Genomic DNA, 15751 nt, shown 5'->3' with positions numbered 1-15751 from the left:
CCTCCCTCCTCTGAAAAGCAACGGAAACACCCTCTGGTGAGAATGGACAAACACCAAGAGCCGCCTCCTGGGGGGCACATCCAATACATCAGCCGGCGCTCCCTGAAGACCTGGGGAGTCTCATGAGTTACGGGGCCCTGACCTGCGGGGAGGGGGGGGCAGTTGTCCTCAGGCCCCAGTGCAACATCGGACGGAGGCGGTGTCTCCTGTTGGTCACCCCATCCTCCTCCCACCCTGGCGACCATTCCACGCGCAGGGAGCCCCCAAACCCCAAAGCAGCGGTGGCCAGGGGCATTGTGGGGGCCTGAGCCAACCTTCTGAGCAACACTCCCACCCCAACCAGGGAACCCCCGGCCAGGAGGACAAACACCATTCTCCAGGCCCCTATCGTGCCAATGCCAGCCTCTACCTGCCCAGACAGCCGCGCCCACCATGCCCGTCCGTCAAATCCCACCCAGACCCCATCCTTGGCCTCCCCGCAGGCCCCCACCCCCCACCACAGGGCCCCCGCGGGCCATCCCTGACCTCCATGGCCGGGCCTCCCAGGTCCCACAGCACCTCCCCGGCCCCCGCAGGTGTGCCCAGCGCCAGGGACAGCTCAGATGTTCGGGGACCAACACTTCGCCCCTCCGGTGCCAAGAGGGTCAGTCCCAGAGCCACAGGACGCCCCTCCTTCCAGCTCTCCCCTCAAGGCGTCTCCCAGCCCGGCTCTGCCTGTCCTGCACCTGCGGCTGCGCCTTCCTTCCCGGTTCAGCTCGGCTGGGCCCTGGGCGCAGCGCAGCAGGTGGGCGTGGGAGCGAGCACGTGGGCGCGGGTGGGAATGGGGAGCAGGTGGGCGCGGGCGGAGCCGAGCACGGAGGGTGGGGCGAGGACGGGGTGAGAGCAGGGCAAACAGGTGAATGCGAAAGGGGCGGGCCGGACAGGTGGGCAGAGGCGGGGCGGGACCAGGCAGGTGAGCCAGGTTCCCCGCGGGGCCAGGGCGCCCCGTGAGCGCCGGTTGGCAGGGGCGGGGCGTCTGGCCCGGGGCGGGGCGCGCCATCCCCAGGGACCGGCCCGTGGCCACCGCCCCCTCCCGGCCCCGCCCCCACGCCCGGCGGGCGGGCACCGGCCCCGCGGCAGGGCTGGCACCAGAGGCCGCCGGCTCCGCGCCCCGACGCCCGCCTTGGCTGCAGCTCCCAGAGCCGCTGCCCGGCCGGCCCGCGCGGGCCTCCCGGGCCATGGCCGCGGCCTCCTCCCCGCCCCGGGCCGAGAGGAAGCGCTGGGGCTGGGGCCGCCTGCCGGGCGCGCGGAGGGGCAGCGCGGGCCCGGCCAGGAAGGCGCCCTTCTCGCTGGAGCTGGCGGAGGAGCGCCCGGCGGGGGGCGCGTTCTATGCACCCGGCGCGCCGCCCGCCGCCGACCTGGGCCCGCGGCCGCCCGTGAGCCTCGACCCGCGCGTCTCCATCTACAGCGCGCGCCGCCCGCTGCTCGCGCGCACCCACGTCCAGGGCCGCGTCTACAACTTCCTCGAGCGCCCGACCGGCTGGAAGTGCTTCGTCTACCACTTCGCCGTGTGAGTACCGGCCCGGTCCGCCCTCCAGGCTCCGGGGGGCTTTTCCCGCCGCCGCCTCCGGGGAGGAGCCTGGGCGAGCGGCCCGCGCCACCTGCGGTCCCGGCGCCGCCGCCCCCGAGCGCGGGGAGGGGAGGAGGGCGAAGGGGAGAAACGGGAACCCCGCGAGCCTGTGCCTTGGCGCTCAGGGAGGTGGGGTCTGACCCTGGGGGCCATGAGGGACACCCTGGCTGACCCGGGAGCCCCCCACTGCCCCTGCCCAGGCCTGTGCGTGGGGGCAGCCGGCTGGGGAGGGGTGCCCAGCCGGGACTCCAGGTGTTAATCATTCTGGGAAGGGACCTGTGCCAGGGAGCGCGCCCTTGGGTGCCGGGGAGAGAATGCCCAGGGGCGGCTGGCGCCCTCGGCTCAGGAGCTCCCGGAGGGGGCGGCGCCCTGCCTCAGTGTCCCAGACCCCAGACCCCGCAGGCCCCTGGTGGGGGCGGTCTCCTGCCCAGCGAGGTCGGTGCCCTGCAGGGCCGCAGGCCTGGTGCTGTTCCCTGAGGGTCAGCGATGGGGTGGGAGGGAGTGTTCACACCTGGTCCAGCTCAGGAGAACCTGGAGGAAGCAGGGGAGGCTGAGGGGGTGTCGCGTGGTGCAGAGGGACGGGGCCCCCGCGTGCCAGCCCCAGGAAGCCCGCGGGAGGAAGTGAGCCCTCCCTGCAGCACCTGCCCTGGTTACCAGGTGGCTCCAGTCGCCGGAGTGGCATGCCTGCAAGGGGCAGGGCAGGGCACCCGGTGGCTCAGGGACAGGGGCACCAGGAAGTTCAGGTCTCAGGGCCACCCTCAATGCTGCCCGCCCAGAGCCTGCCCCACCGCCGCCCGCTGTGGCCCTGGTGTTGGCGGTCCCGCCAGCTGCTCCTTGGTCCGGTGCCAGCCTCTGTTCTGTTCTGTGAGCCTTCACCCTGCCGTGCCCGTGCCGGTCTCAGGGCTGCGTGGGGTGGCCTCCTCCTGGCTTCCCACGGTCCCTGCTGCCTCGCCTGGCCCAGGGCTGGGGGGAGGGGGGGCAGCTGGGGTGTCCAAGCCCTGTTTTCTCCCTGGGGGCCCGCGGGGGCAGCGGGAGCCAGGACGGCCGCTGGAGCATCGTCTGGGCAGGTGAGGCCGGTGGCAGGCAGCCTCCGCCTCTCCCCTTTGGCCTCTGAGGGTGCGGGCGGCACCAGGCTTGCTGCCCTCATGCCCTCTGTGGCAGGAGGGACAGAGAGCAGTGTCCCCGAGGCATGGGGCCCTGTCCTCAAGCCCCTGCCCTACTGCCCAGGCCCACAGCGGCTGGTCTCGGGGTGTCACGTGCCGTGACCTCGAGGGACCCCGCCTGAGCAGTCCTGCTCTGCAAACACCCAGCCGGCGCCGGGCTTGTGGGGCCACTTGCACACGAGGTCCCTCCTTGCCCTCGCCTGCTGGGCCCAACGCCGTGAGGCCCGGGAGTGGGGCCTGGAGGGGACCCTGCCCGGCTGCCTGCCCATCCCGTGGCCCTGGGTGCCGGCGCCCAGCAGAGGCAGGGCGGTGTGGGCAGAGGGCTGCCAGGGAGTGCCGCAGTGCCCCCGGCCAGAGGGCCACCAGGGTGAGGGGCCACCAGACACCCCGTGGGTTGGCGCCTGGGACGCAGGCCCGCGGGAGCATGGCCCAGCGCTGGCCCCGGCGGTGCCTGGGGAGGAAGAGGGCCGGCCCGCCCAGAGGAAGTCTCCGCTTACACTTGTGTTTTCTTCCTGGTTCCGATTGTTCGGCTCTCGGAAGTTCGCTCAGCAGACGCTGCCTTCGCCCGGCCTCCCGGGATCTGGGGCGCAGGGTGGCTTCCCTGGGGGATGGGGGCGGGGCGGGAAGGGATGCTCTGCAGTGGCCGTGTGCCCGGGCGGCTGAGAGGAGGGGTTTGCAGGAGGGTCCCAGGATGAGGACCTGGCCGAGGCTCTCACGCCTGGCGCGGTGCCACTCGCCCTGCCCTCTGCTCCTGCCCGGCCCAAGGACTTTCCGGCGGCTTTGGCGGCACCTTCATGGTGTTAATCATTGACGTGCTGGAAGCCAGCCCCGGCGGTTTGCTGGGCCGAGCCCGCCCGCCTTCCCAAAGTGCAGGCCAGTCGACGGGCCATGTGCCCCACCCGGTGGCTCCCGGTGCCCCCCTGGCTGGAGGCTCCTGCCACTCTCAGACCCTGCAGGAGGGGGCAGTGGGCAGTGAGGGCGAGGAGCACGTGGGCCCTGGTCCGAGGATGGGCGGTCTTTCTCCACTGTCCCCTGAGTCCACTTCCTGCTCCTGGGCCCGACCTCCATGGGCCTCCTGACCTCGGTGGACGCTGACCTCAGGGGCACTGTTGCAGAGGGGGAAACTGAGTCATGGGGTGGGGCGGGCGCACCAGGGATCCAATAGCCACGACATGGCCACGGCCCAGCACAGACGCTCACCGCCCCAAGGGGCTTCTCTGTGACTCGGACAAGGGAGCAGGAAGGAGGAAACGCAGACGGAGGCTCCGGGGTGAGGAGGGGATGCCCTCCCAGCCCCGTCGGCGGAGTGTGGGGAGGCCGCGCGCCTTCTCACGGCTGCATAGGCTCCCCTGGGCAGCGGCACCGCGTGCACGTGGGCAGCCCCGTCCACGGGGGTCGGGCTTCCAGGGCTCAGCTCCCGTGAGCACAGCTGGACCCAGCTCTCCAGCGGCGAGGGCGGGCCGCGGCCGCCGCACAACAGGAGAAGGTCTTGTCTGGGTGGGTGCGTAGATGGGTGGACAGACAGACAGAGGGAGAGGTGCTGGGTAGATGCACCCTGGGTTGGGGTGGATGGACAGGAGGCGTGATGGGTCGACAGGTGGGTGGATGGAGTGGTGGACAGGTGCACGGAGCCTCGGACGGCTGCACGCCATTCCTCAGGGGGGCTCTGGCCAGCCTTGCCCCCGGCGTGGCTGGGTGGGTCACTGTCCTATGGTCCGTTCCGGTGACAGAACTTTTCTGTGTGTCCTGGGCCAGCGAGCCAACGCCCCAGATTTAGAAGGCAGAGGGTCCTCCGTTCCAGGGGACCAGCCCTGCGCCTTTCCCGAGGGTGTGGGCGCCGCCGGCCTGGGCCCTGGATCCCTGGCGGGGGGGCTGCTATACGTCCCTGCGGTCAGCGTCCCTGGGCATGAGTGTGGACGGCCGGTGTGGCCAGTGTTGGGGCCTCGGTCTCTGCCCGCCCTCAGACTCTCAACTCCCTCCTCCCTCTGACTGGCCTGGTCCTGAGCCTCCCTCCTGCCTGGGCTCCCAGCGAAGGCCTTGGATTCTAGAAGGTGCTGACGCCGGGGTCATGGTGGGAGCCGTGAGGACCCTGCCGTTACCGAGCGGTGGCCAGCGCTCATGCGCACGGGGGTCCTTCCTATGCTCCCGCCCACCTCCAGGTCCCGGGGTGCAGGGCGAGCAGGAGGGATGCGCTCGGCCCTTGTGGGGCTCAGGACCCGGTGCGGTGGGGGCTCCTTGGTGACCCCCCTGAGAATCAAACAGCTCGGGAAGCTGGGCCCTGGGCAAGGGGCTGGTGGGGCCCGGCTACCACAGGGGCCGCGGTGGGTGGACAGATGGATGGACAGCGGGACGAGGGCTGTTTCAGCCGCAGGTGAGCCCAGTGGGGCCCCTGCAGCCCAGCCAGGAGGCAAGGTTCCTTCCGAGGCACCAAACGGCCATTGAGGGTCTTAGGGGCAGGCGGGGTCCTGACCTGGTTTGAGCCTCTGGAGCTGCTGGGTGGGGGCTGAGGTGGAGGGGGGTGCCTCTGGGGCGGGGGGAGCGGGTTGGGTCCAGGAGGCCCCGGTGTGTGTGTGGTGAGTGGGGAACCTGACATGTCGCTGTGCCCGGCTGTCCCCGAGCTGCTGGGCACCCTTGGGAGACGGGCTGGCTCCCTGGGTCTCTGGGGAGGCCCACCCCTACCTCGCTGGACGGGGACACGCGGGGACATGGGGACATGGGCCCTGAGGGCCCTGCAGCCCGGGATGGGGGCTGCTCCCTGCCCTGAGTCTCCTGGATCAGAGGCCGCTCAAGGTCCCTGCGTGAGCTCCACAGTGCGGCACCTCCAGGCACCTCCTGGGCAGCGCTGGAATGTTCTGGCTGCCCTTGGCCCGGGGGATGGGCCGGCTGGGGGCTCTGCGGGCCTGGCTGGCTGTCCCCGGGGCAGGCCCCGCCTCCTGCACTCTTATCGCGTCCTCCTCGCTGCCAAGCTCCGGCCACCTCAAAGTCACACTGTCCAGGGCGTCTGGGCCCTTCTGCCTCCCCAGACGGCCTTGGGGTGCGGTCACCTGGGGACTCTCGCTCAGGGAGCTCCAAGAGGGGCCGAGCTGAGCTCTGAGCCGGCCTCTCGCTCCCCGAGACCCCACTTTGGGCAGGACCTTTCCTGTCTGCGTCTCAGCCCCGGTGCACAGTGGCTGCTGGGGGCGCCGTGTCCCGTGTCAGCAGGCCCCGTCTGTCCGTCCGTCCGTCCGTCTGTGATTGTCCCGCAGCCCCCAGTGGCCTGGCCCGCTCGACTTGCACGATCTGTTTTCGACGGGGCCCTCGTCCTGGCCACTTTGAACCACCCGCACCCAGCACCCAGCACCCAGCACCCAGCAAGGCCCCCGAGCCCCCGATGGGTCTGCAGAGTAATTCCCGGGAGGCGGTGCCAGGGGCGCCCCGGGTGTGAGTTCCACGTGGCGGTTTCTAAACTTTTGCTTAATCTGAACTTTCTGCTTTAAAAATGTTGGTTGTTTAAAAATGGTAGACGGCTGTTTCTATGATACAAGTGATGAGATGGCCCCCAGGCCATGCCCCCGCCTCCTGGGGGGGCATCTGGGCAGCTTGTCCCGAGGGGCCGAACAAGGTGTCTGGCCAGGAGGGTCACTTGTCTCCCGACGGGCCCTGGAAGGCCTGGCTCACCCCGAGGAAGGGAGAGCGTCCCTGGCACCGACACCAGGCTCACAGCTGGTCCCGTGGCCCTCACCTACGAGACGGAGGCCTGGGGCCCTCCCCCTGCCTTCGGGGGCGATACAGCAACGGTGGCCCTCAGACCACGCCTGCTCCACGGCCAGGCCCGTCAGGGTCTGATCGGAGGGAATCAGCCACCAGGGCCGAGGCAGCTCACGGAGCAGGTCAGGCCCGAGGACACAGGGGCTGGACCCCAGCATAGGGCTGCCCGGGGCTCCCCCACCCTGTGCCTGCTCACCCCGTGGGCCCGGGGCAAGCCGTGTGCTCAGGACAACGGGCTGGGGGGCAGCTGTGCCTGCCAGTGGCCAGAACGGGCTCCCTCCCCAGACCCAGGCAGGGCCTCTCCCTTTGGCTGGTGTCCCCAGGGTGGCACCTCTGAGCCCCAGGCTACTATCTGGGCAAGTCTGGGCCCAGGCTGCCTGGGGTGGGTGGGTGGGCGGGGCAGAGGGGCAGGAAGAAGGGGCAGGAGGAGGGGCAGTTGGGCTCCTCCGGGAGGGTCCTGGCCGGAGGCCTGTGGGAGGTTGGGGCGGGGATGGCCTTGGGCTCTCTCTCCATGGCCTCCCTATGGACCGGGCGGGCGAGACCGGCACGCACCTCGGCCAGGCTTGCCTGCAGCCCAGGGCTCGCTGCGTGGGTGGGTGGGGACAGCGTGACCCCAGCCTGTGCAGCCCGGGGGGTGGGGGGAAGGCCCGACTGCTCCCCGCGGTGCCTCCGAGAGCCGGGAGTGGCCTCGCCAGCCCGGCTGGCGGTGGTGGGTGCTGAGCCTTACTGGGTGGCTCTGGATGTGGACAGTTCCTGGTGCCACCTGCCTGGCTGGTAATCTGACCCCTCTCCCCAGGGAGCTGGAGGATGCTGGTGCCGCCTGCCCCGGGGGGGTGTGTCCGGCCAAGGGCAGCCGTCCGCAGGCCACCCAGGTGGGCGGAAAAGCACCTGCGCCCCCTGAGGCCTCTGCCCAGGACGCGTCGCCCGCAGGCCGGGCAGTGCCCTCCTGCTGAGGAGACTGGGATGCGTTCTGCCTCGCTCCGTCCTAGCCTGGGGAAAGCGAGGCCTCGATCAGAGAGGCGGCCTTCGGGGCAGGAGGGGGGCGGCAGGTGGCGCCTGGGCCAGTCTCCAGCCTGGACAGGTGCTTGTGGGTGGCAGACGCCCTGGGCCCAGGCCCCACCCCTCCGTGCCCTCCCAGGGGCCAGGGTGCGGCCTGGGGGCGGGGGGGGGGGGGTCCGCCGAGGATCCACGGGAGGCAGATAAGCCTCAAGAAGTGGCCTCAGACACGGAGGGCTGGGCCGTGTGGATTGCGTGGGTGCAGGGAGCGCAAGGCCGACCCCATTGCTGCGGCCCCCGCCCCTCCGCCTGCGGGGCCTCCGAACACCTCGTGCGAACAGGTTACCCGGAGCCACGGACACAGCAGCCGCACGTGCTCAGGATGCACGGCGTGCGGGGCCCCGCGGTCTGCAGGCCTCCCCTCTCCGTGAGCCGCCTTCCCACCCCTCCCCGCACCCTCTCCCCACCGGGCAGTGTCCGTGGTCGCGCCGCAGGGGAGGGCGCAGGCGGCGTGGGTCTGACCCGGGAGCTGCCCCTCCCCTGGTGGGAGGTCCCTGTCTTCCTCTCACCCTGTGGCTCCTGGGGTGCGCCCCCTCCCCGACTTGATCGCGTTTCCCTGGCGACCGGGGCGCCCCGTCTTTCCCCGCGCACCCGCCGGGCGACCCCTCTAGGCAGGTGTGCACCGCGCCGTCCGCGGGGAGAATCGGCCGCTCGCTGCCGGCGCCTCCAGGAGCTTCTGGCTTCGCTCCGCCCGGGCCTCCCGCCCGCGTTCCTTCGGAGGGAAGGTCTTAGCGTCCGGGCGTGGATTCTCCCGTGTCCTTCGGGGGCTGTGGGCCGGCGAGTGTCCGAGGACCTTGGCCGAACCGGGCACGCGCGGCTCCGTGTTCTCCCCGAGAAGTTGTGTCGTTCGGTTTTTCGTTCGGGCCCAGGCGGCCGCGGGTTCACTTCTGCGTCAGCCTGAGCGCGGCTCCGACCCGCCAGCTCCACGTGCGGGAAGGGCTGTCCCCGCCCCGCCCCTGGCGCCCCGCCCCTCACACGCCACGCCCACCCAGCGCCCCGCCCCTCACACCACGCCCACCCAGCGCCCCGCCCCTCACACACCACGCCCACCCCAGCCACGCCCCCCATATATCAGGCCCACCCAGCGCCCCGCCCCTCACACGCCACGCCCACTCAATTCCCCGCCACCCAGCGCCCCGCCCCTCACACACCACGCCCACCCCCAGCCACGCCCCCCATATATCAGGCCCACCCAGCGCCCCGCCCCTCACACGCCACGCCCACCCCAGCCACGTCCCCCATATATCAGGCCCACCCAGCGCCCCGCCCCTCACACGCCACGCCCACCCCAGCCAGGCCCCCCATATATCAGGCCCACCCAGCGCCCTGCCCCTCACACGCCACGCCCACCCCAGCCACGCCCCCCATATATCAGGCCCACCCAGCGCCCCGCCCCCCATATATCAGGCCCACCCAGCGCCCCGCCCCTCACACACCACGCCCACCCCAGCCACGCCCCCCATATATCAGGCCCACCCAGCGCCCCGCCCCTCACACGCCACGCCCACCCCAGCCACGCCCCCCATATATCAGGCCCACCCAGTGCCCTGCCCCTCACACGCCACACCCACCCCAGCCACGCCCCCCATATATCAGGCCCACCCAGCGCCCTGCCCCTCACACGCCACGCCCACCCAGCGCCCCGCCACTCACACACACCACGCCCACCCCAGCCACGCCCCCATATATCAGGCCCACCCAGCACCCCGCCCCTCATACACCACGCCCACCGGGCGCACTGCCCCCTCACATGCCACGCCCACTCCGGTGCCCTGCCCTTCCGTCACCCCGCCCCCTCCGATGTCCCGCCCCTCCAGTGCCCGCCCCTGTCCCCACCCACCCCCACCACCTCCGCCTCCAGCGTCCACCCTCTGTCTCTGGACTCCCACAGCGCGTGGCCCTCTGGGATGGCCGGTGTCGGGGTTCCACTGCCTTTAAGCCGAGTGACATTCGACTGTCCGCTCATCCGTGCTGGACCCTCGGTGGCCTCCCGGGCGTCTGGGAGCCGCCGCTGCCGTCGAGCCGCAGGGTTTTGTTTGAGCACCTGGCTTGGATCCTTGGGTGTGCACCGGGGGTGGGTGTGGTCATGTGGCTGCCGGTCAGCACCGCCCGTGGGGTGGCCCCCCGCGGCCCCCCGCAGCAGGACCTTCACCTGGGGGCACCTGGCCCCCTCCTGCCTGCCCCACCCGTCCCCCAGCTCTGGCCTGGATGAAGCCCCTCCCGCTGCCCGCTCCCTGCCCACCTTGACCTGTCACAGGGGCACCGGCTCTGCCAGGGCCAGCTCCTCCCTCCGCCCGGTGTGCGCCCACTTCTGTCAGCCGCTGGCCCTGCCGCTGGCCCCGCGGGAGGTGGCAGCGGAGCCTCAGCCCAGGCTCTGCCTGTGCCGGGCAGAGCCACACTGGTCCCCACGCCTGCAGGCAGGGACAGGATGCGCCCAGCACAGGCCCTGAAGGAGGGCGGGGGGCCTCCTCTCTCCTCTGGCCTCACCGCCCTCCCCTCATTCCCTCCGCCCCGTCTCCTCCCTCCCCCTTGGTGGGCGAGCTGCCAGCTTCACCTTGTGAGCAGGCGCTGACGTGAACACCTCGCCAAGATACAGAGAGAACTGCCGCCCGGCCCGCGTGGCTCAGGGGTTGAGCGTCGACCTAGGAAACAGGAGGTCACAGTGCGGGTTGCGGGCTCCATCCCCAGAGTGGGGCGTGCAGGGGCAGCCAATCCACGATTCTCCCTCATCATTGATGTTTCTCTCTCCTGCTCGCCCTTCCTCTCTGAGATCAATAAAAACATATTTAAGCCCTGGCTGGTGTGGCTCAGTGGATAGAGTGTTGACCTGTGGACCGAAGGATCCCAGGTTCGATTCCAGTCAAGGGCACACGTCTAGGTTGCGGGCTTGATCCCCACTAGGGGACGTGCAGGAGGCAGCTGATCCATGATTCTCTCTCATCATTGATGTTTCTATCTCTCCCTCTCCCTTCCTCTCTGAAATCAATTAAAAAAAATTAAAAAAAACCCCAAACATATTTTAAAAAAGGAAGAAAGAAAACCGCTGACCAGCATGTGTGCCCGCGGAAGCAGGAAAGCCTGAGCGAGTCTGAGAGCACGCACGTGGTGGGACCGGCCTAGGTCATGAGCTCAAGGCCCCAGAGCCCTCGTCCACCTGCGTGTCTGGGGGGGACTCAGAGCCGCCCCACGGGCAGGTTCCTGACGAGGGAAGGGCCCCTTTCCGGGGCAGCACCCGCAGCCCCTGCCCCCGGCCCGGGCGGGCAGCGTCCACCTCTCCAGGAACGGGCAGACCCACGCCAGGGAGCCCGGCCGGCTGTCCCGGCTGCTGTGTTCTCGCCAGACACATGCCTGCGTCTCATTGCGGCGGCAGCAGATAAGGCCACGGCGAAGGACACAGGGCAGCGCGCTGAGCGCTTCAAAATGTCAAGGTCAGCAGTTCAGGCGCAGGGGCCGCGAGGCGGGGCGCCCTGTGGAGCCGCTCCCATCACCGTCACCGGGAAGGCGTGCTGGCGGGACCGGGGGAGTGCTGGGGCCAGTGTCGGTGTGGAGTGTCCGCGCGGACACGTCCGAGTGCTGTGCTTGTGCGGACGCCCTGGCCCCGAGGGGCACTCTGGCCTGTGGAGCCGCGAGCAGGCAGTGTCCCCAGCTGGGCCCCGGAGGCTCAGAAGGCCCGCCCAGGGGACTGGGGAGCCCAGGGGCCGGGGAGCCGCCGGGCGGGCGGTGCTGACGCAGGAAGTGGCGGGCTGTTGGGGAATCGGGCAGAGGGCGCTGGGAGTTCCTGTGCTGCTCTCGCAGCTGCTCCGAGCGCCGGAGAGTGAACCGCCCGCTGACAGGAGAAGTGACCTCCCGCTCTGGCTTCCTGTCCCGCCGCGGGAGCGGGCGGTGCCAGCGCTCGGAGGAAGCGCCCTGAGGGGAGCGGCCTGCGCCTCTGCGATCGCTGCTCACGGCCCCTGTCCCGCCGCCACGGGGACATGCGGCCGGGAGGGGCCTCGTTCCGATGATGGACCTCAGACATGCTGAGTGGAGACCTTCCAGAGATTCCACAGATGACAATTAAAGCGACTCTGCCACCACCTGGGAGTGCCTGCTGTCCGTCCTTCCAGGGCAGCGTGTGCATGCATGTGTGCATACATGTATGCATGTGTGTCTATATGTACGCATGCATGTATGCCTGCATGTGTGCATTTGTGTGCCTATGTGTATGCATATGTGTATGCTTATATGCATGCATGTGTGTATGTCTGTGTGCATGCATGTGTGCGTGCATATATGTTTTCATGTGTGTGCTTGTATGTGTGCATGTGTGTGCCTATGTGGGCATGTGTGGATGCCTATATGTGTGCATGTGTGTGCCTGTGTGGGCATGTGCGGGTTCCTGTATGTGTGCATGTGTGTGCCTGTGTGGGCATGTGCGGATGCCTATATCTGTGCATGTGTGTGCCTATGTGGGCATGTGTGGATGCCTATATGTGTGCATGTGTGTGCCTATGTGGGCATGTGTGTGCCTGTGTGGGCATGTGTGGATGCCTATATGTGTGCATGTGTGTGCCTATGTGGGCATGTGTGGATGCCTATATGTGTGCATGTGTGTGCCTATGTGGGCATGTGTGTGCCTGTGTGGGCATGTGTGGATGCCTATATGTGTGCATGCCTATATGTGTGCATGTGTGTGCCTGTGTGGGCATGTGCGGATGCCTATATGTGTGCATGTGTGTGCCTATGTGGGCATGTGTGGATGCCTATATGTGTGCATGTGTGTGCCTATGTGGGCATGTGTGGATGCCTATATGTGTGCATGTGTGTGCCTGTGTGGGCATGTGTGGATGCCTATATGTGTGGATGCCTATATGTGTGCATGTGTGTGCCTGTGTGGGCATGTGTGTATGCCTATATGCGTGCATGTGTGTATGCCTATATGTTTTTATGTGTGTATGCCTATATGCGCATGCCTATATGTGTGCACATGTGTGACGGCACACATAGGTGATGTATAGGCACATACATGTGCACACAGGTGACGACGTTTGTGTGCGCACCCATGTGTGTCTTTGGTATGTGTGTGTGAAAGCACCTGATGCTGCCAGTGGTGAGAAACAGGTCCACAGCTGGACTCCCCACCCCCGGCCACTGGCCTATCCTGCCTGCGCCTTGGTCTCCCCTCTGTGCAGTGGGAACAATGTGGGTCCTTGCCGTGTGCTCGCTGGGCTGCAGGGGTCGCTGGCGGGAGCACGTGACAGCAGGGCCAGCGTAGAGCACGCTCTGTGGTGAGCAGGGTCGTCCGTGTGCACTTGTACGTGTGACCTTGAGGGGAAACTGAGATGACCACTCACTGTCCCTTTCATCATGTGACGTATGGTGGACGTCGCCCCTCGTCCATCCTCCGCCAGTGGGGTTTCTGCGGCCGCCTGGCGTTTCCACCGTTTCTTGAACCGGACGCCGTGGCCGTCTCCCTCCTGTGGACGCTGGGTTATCGCCTGGTGGCCCTGTAAATGCACCGCGATGCGAACCCATGGACACACTTTCGCCAGAGCCCGCACTATTTCCCTGCGTCACACGTGCGAGAAGACGGGCAGGTCAAAGGGTTCCCGCGTGTCTACAGCGTGGGCACTTCCTCCCAGAAGCCTTCCCGCCATTCACCTCCTTCCCTGGCCGGCCTCTCGCTCCCTTCACTCTCTCTAAAGCTGGGCGTCACCACGAAACACGCTGCCATTTGGATGAGGCAAAAATAGCATCTTGTTATTTGTGCAAAGTCAGGAGGACACGTTCACGTCTGCGGCCTCTGGGCTGCGCCCTCCTTCCCCCACTGCCCGCCGTGCCCTGGGCCTCGGGGAACCACGAGTCAGTGAGACAGGATCGCTGCCCCGGAGATGGCGTTTGAGAGAGGGCGGAGGGAGGTGAACCAGCGACTAGCGGGCCCCACGGTGGTGAGGGCCGGGGAAGGTGGCAATCAGGGAAGGGGCGGAGACCAAGACGGGCCCTGTGGGGAGGGGTGGTCAGGGCCAGCCTCTTGCACTGAGCAGAGACCTGAAGGACGGGCATCTGGCCAGAGGAGGCAGCATGTGCAAAGGCCCTGGGGTCGGGCTGTGCTTGGCACCTGGGAGGCAGAGCCAGGGGCTGGGGAAGGTGGAGGGGAGGAGGCTATGACGCTGAGAGCCCTGGGGCAGCGAGCGGCTCCAGCGAGGAGTGATGGGGTCTGCCTTCTTTTAGTTTCTGCACTTTACTTTTAATCTTCACCCAAGGATGCGCCGAGAGAGAGAGAGAGAGAGAGAGAGAGAGAGAGAGAGAGAGAGAAAGAGAAATCGATCGGTTGTCCTCCACATGTGCCCTGACAGGGGATTGAAACCGCAACCTTTCGGGGCACAGGACGACGTTCAACCAAAGGATCCACTCTGGCTGGGCTGTACGTCTCATTTATCTTATCTTTTATTTTATTTTTCAGTTGTCTGTTGCCTTTAATTAACATCTAAATAGATAACATAGCTATAATAATAAAAGCTCAATATGCTAATTAGACCGGACGTCCTTCTGGAGAGCCTTCCGGACGCGGCTGGGGCCGTGAGGGAAGCCGGTGCCCGCAGCCGGGGGAAGGAAGGCCGGCTCTTGCACGAATGCTGTGCACGGGGCCTCCGGCTCTCCTGTAATTGTCATGTGGAAACGTCTGTGGACAAAAGAGGCCCATGTTCTGGCAAACGCCAGGGAAGGACGGTCAAGGCCGGCCAGGTTTCAGCAGCAGCAGCCGCGTCTCTGCCGCCGGGCGGCCCGTGTCGGGGACAGAGGTCAGTGTCCGCGACCCTCTGGTCCCTTCTTCCAGCGCCGGCTGTGCTGGGGGCAGCCCCTTCTCCTTCAATCCTGGGGACTCGGCTTGGACCCCTGCACCCCCCTGCCCAGCCCCCTAAACGCCAGCGACGGTGGCAGCGTCGCCCGAGGACGGCTTCCGTGAGGGTCCGGGTTCCCTGGGCCCCCTCGCTGCGAGGCCCACGTCCGCGCGTGCGGCCAAGAAGAAGCTGCCTTCTGCCGTGGGCACCGGCTCTCTCACCGACTGGCCTGTATGTTTTAAAAACAAATTTAGTCAGAAAAATAAAAGCTTAAACTTAGCCCTGGTCAGTGTGCTCAGTGGTTAGAGCGGTGCCACCGAAGAGCCGAGGGTTTGGTTCCCGGTCAAGGGCATGAACCTCGGTTGCGGGGCCGCTCCCTGCGCCTGGTCGGGGCGCGTATGGGAGGCAACCAATGCACGTGTCTCTCTCATCAATGTTTCTCCCCCTCCCGCCCTCCCTTCTACTCTCTCTGAAAAGCAATGGGGCAAATACCATCGGGTGAGGATTGACGAAATAAATAAGCGAATGAACGAATGAGCGTAGAAGCCCTGGCCAGTGTGCTCAGTGGTTAGAGCGCCCGCCACGCCCGCCTCTGACTCCAGCTCAGCCCACGGCTCAGCCTCGCCCTGTCTGCGGTGACGTCTCGGCGGCAGGGAGCGCGGCTCTCACCGACTGTCTGTCCCGCCGGGGATGCGCATCGCGGAGCTGCCGACTCACCGGGGACAGCGTTCCGGCCAGAGCCCTGTCTGTCTGGGGGGTTCCTACGACACCTGTCCCCACGCCCCCAGGAGCCGCCTTTCCCCGCCTCCGTGCGGCCGTGGCGTCCACCCCAACGCAGTTACACTCGCTTGTGAGGCGCCCGTCCATCTGAGTGGCTTTATTGCTATGATTTGGGGTCTGGGAAGCGTCAGGGGTTTTTGGGAAACGGCGTCCCCAAGGCCCACCACTCCCCGCCCGTCACTGCGTCCAGCCCGCCCGCGCATGGACTCTGCAGTCCGCCGTTCCTGTCCTGCTGGTCTCCGCACGGATAAACGAATATTCATGTATTTTTCGTCGCTTTCCTTTTTAAACATGTTTTTATTGATGTCAGAGAGGCAGGGAGAGGGAGAGAAACATCAGTGATGAGAGAGCACCATGGACCGGCTGCCCCCTGCACGCCCCCACTGGGGACGGAGCCGCAACCCGGGCCTGTGCCCTGACCTCCCGGGAATCGGACCCTGACCTCCCGGTTCCTAGGCCGACCCTCAGCCCCTGAGCCCCGCCGGCCAGGCTCCCCTGCCTTTCAACTGCCCTTTTATTTTCTGTATTTTTAATTTTTTGTCTTTTTTTTTAATCCATTGCCCTTTTGACAAGAAGGGAAG

The 15751-nt window shown here is 67.3% G+C and overlaps 1 protein-coding gene across 1 annotated transcript in view; it reads left to right on the top strand.

Moving 5' to 3' along the window:
* Nucleotides 1–1091: 1091 nt before the first annotated feature.
* KCNQ1 (potassium voltage-gated channel subfamily Q member 1) overlaps nucleotides 1092–15751 on the top strand; it is a 231912-nt gene continuing 217252 nt past the window's right edge. The window contains exon 1 of the mRNA XM_036295795.1: nucleotides 1092–1549. Coding sequence (XP_036151688.1) covers nucleotides 1218–1549 — 332 coding nt within the window. The 5' untranslated portion in view covers nucleotides 1092–1217. The remainder of the gene's footprint in view (nucleotides 1550–15751) is intronic.

This window comes from Myotis myotis, unplaced genomic scaffold (genome assembly GCF_014108235.1).
Source record: "Myotis myotis isolate mMyoMyo1 unplaced genomic scaffold, mMyoMyo1.p scaffold_m19_p_27, whole genome shotgun sequence".
In the NCBI taxonomy this organism is placed as follows: domain Eukaryota; kingdom Metazoa; phylum Chordata; class Mammalia; order Chiroptera; family Vespertilionidae; genus Myotis; species Myotis myotis.
The sequence above is the reverse complement of the archived record's forward strand: the minus strand, read 5'-3'. Positions and strand labels throughout refer to the sequence as shown.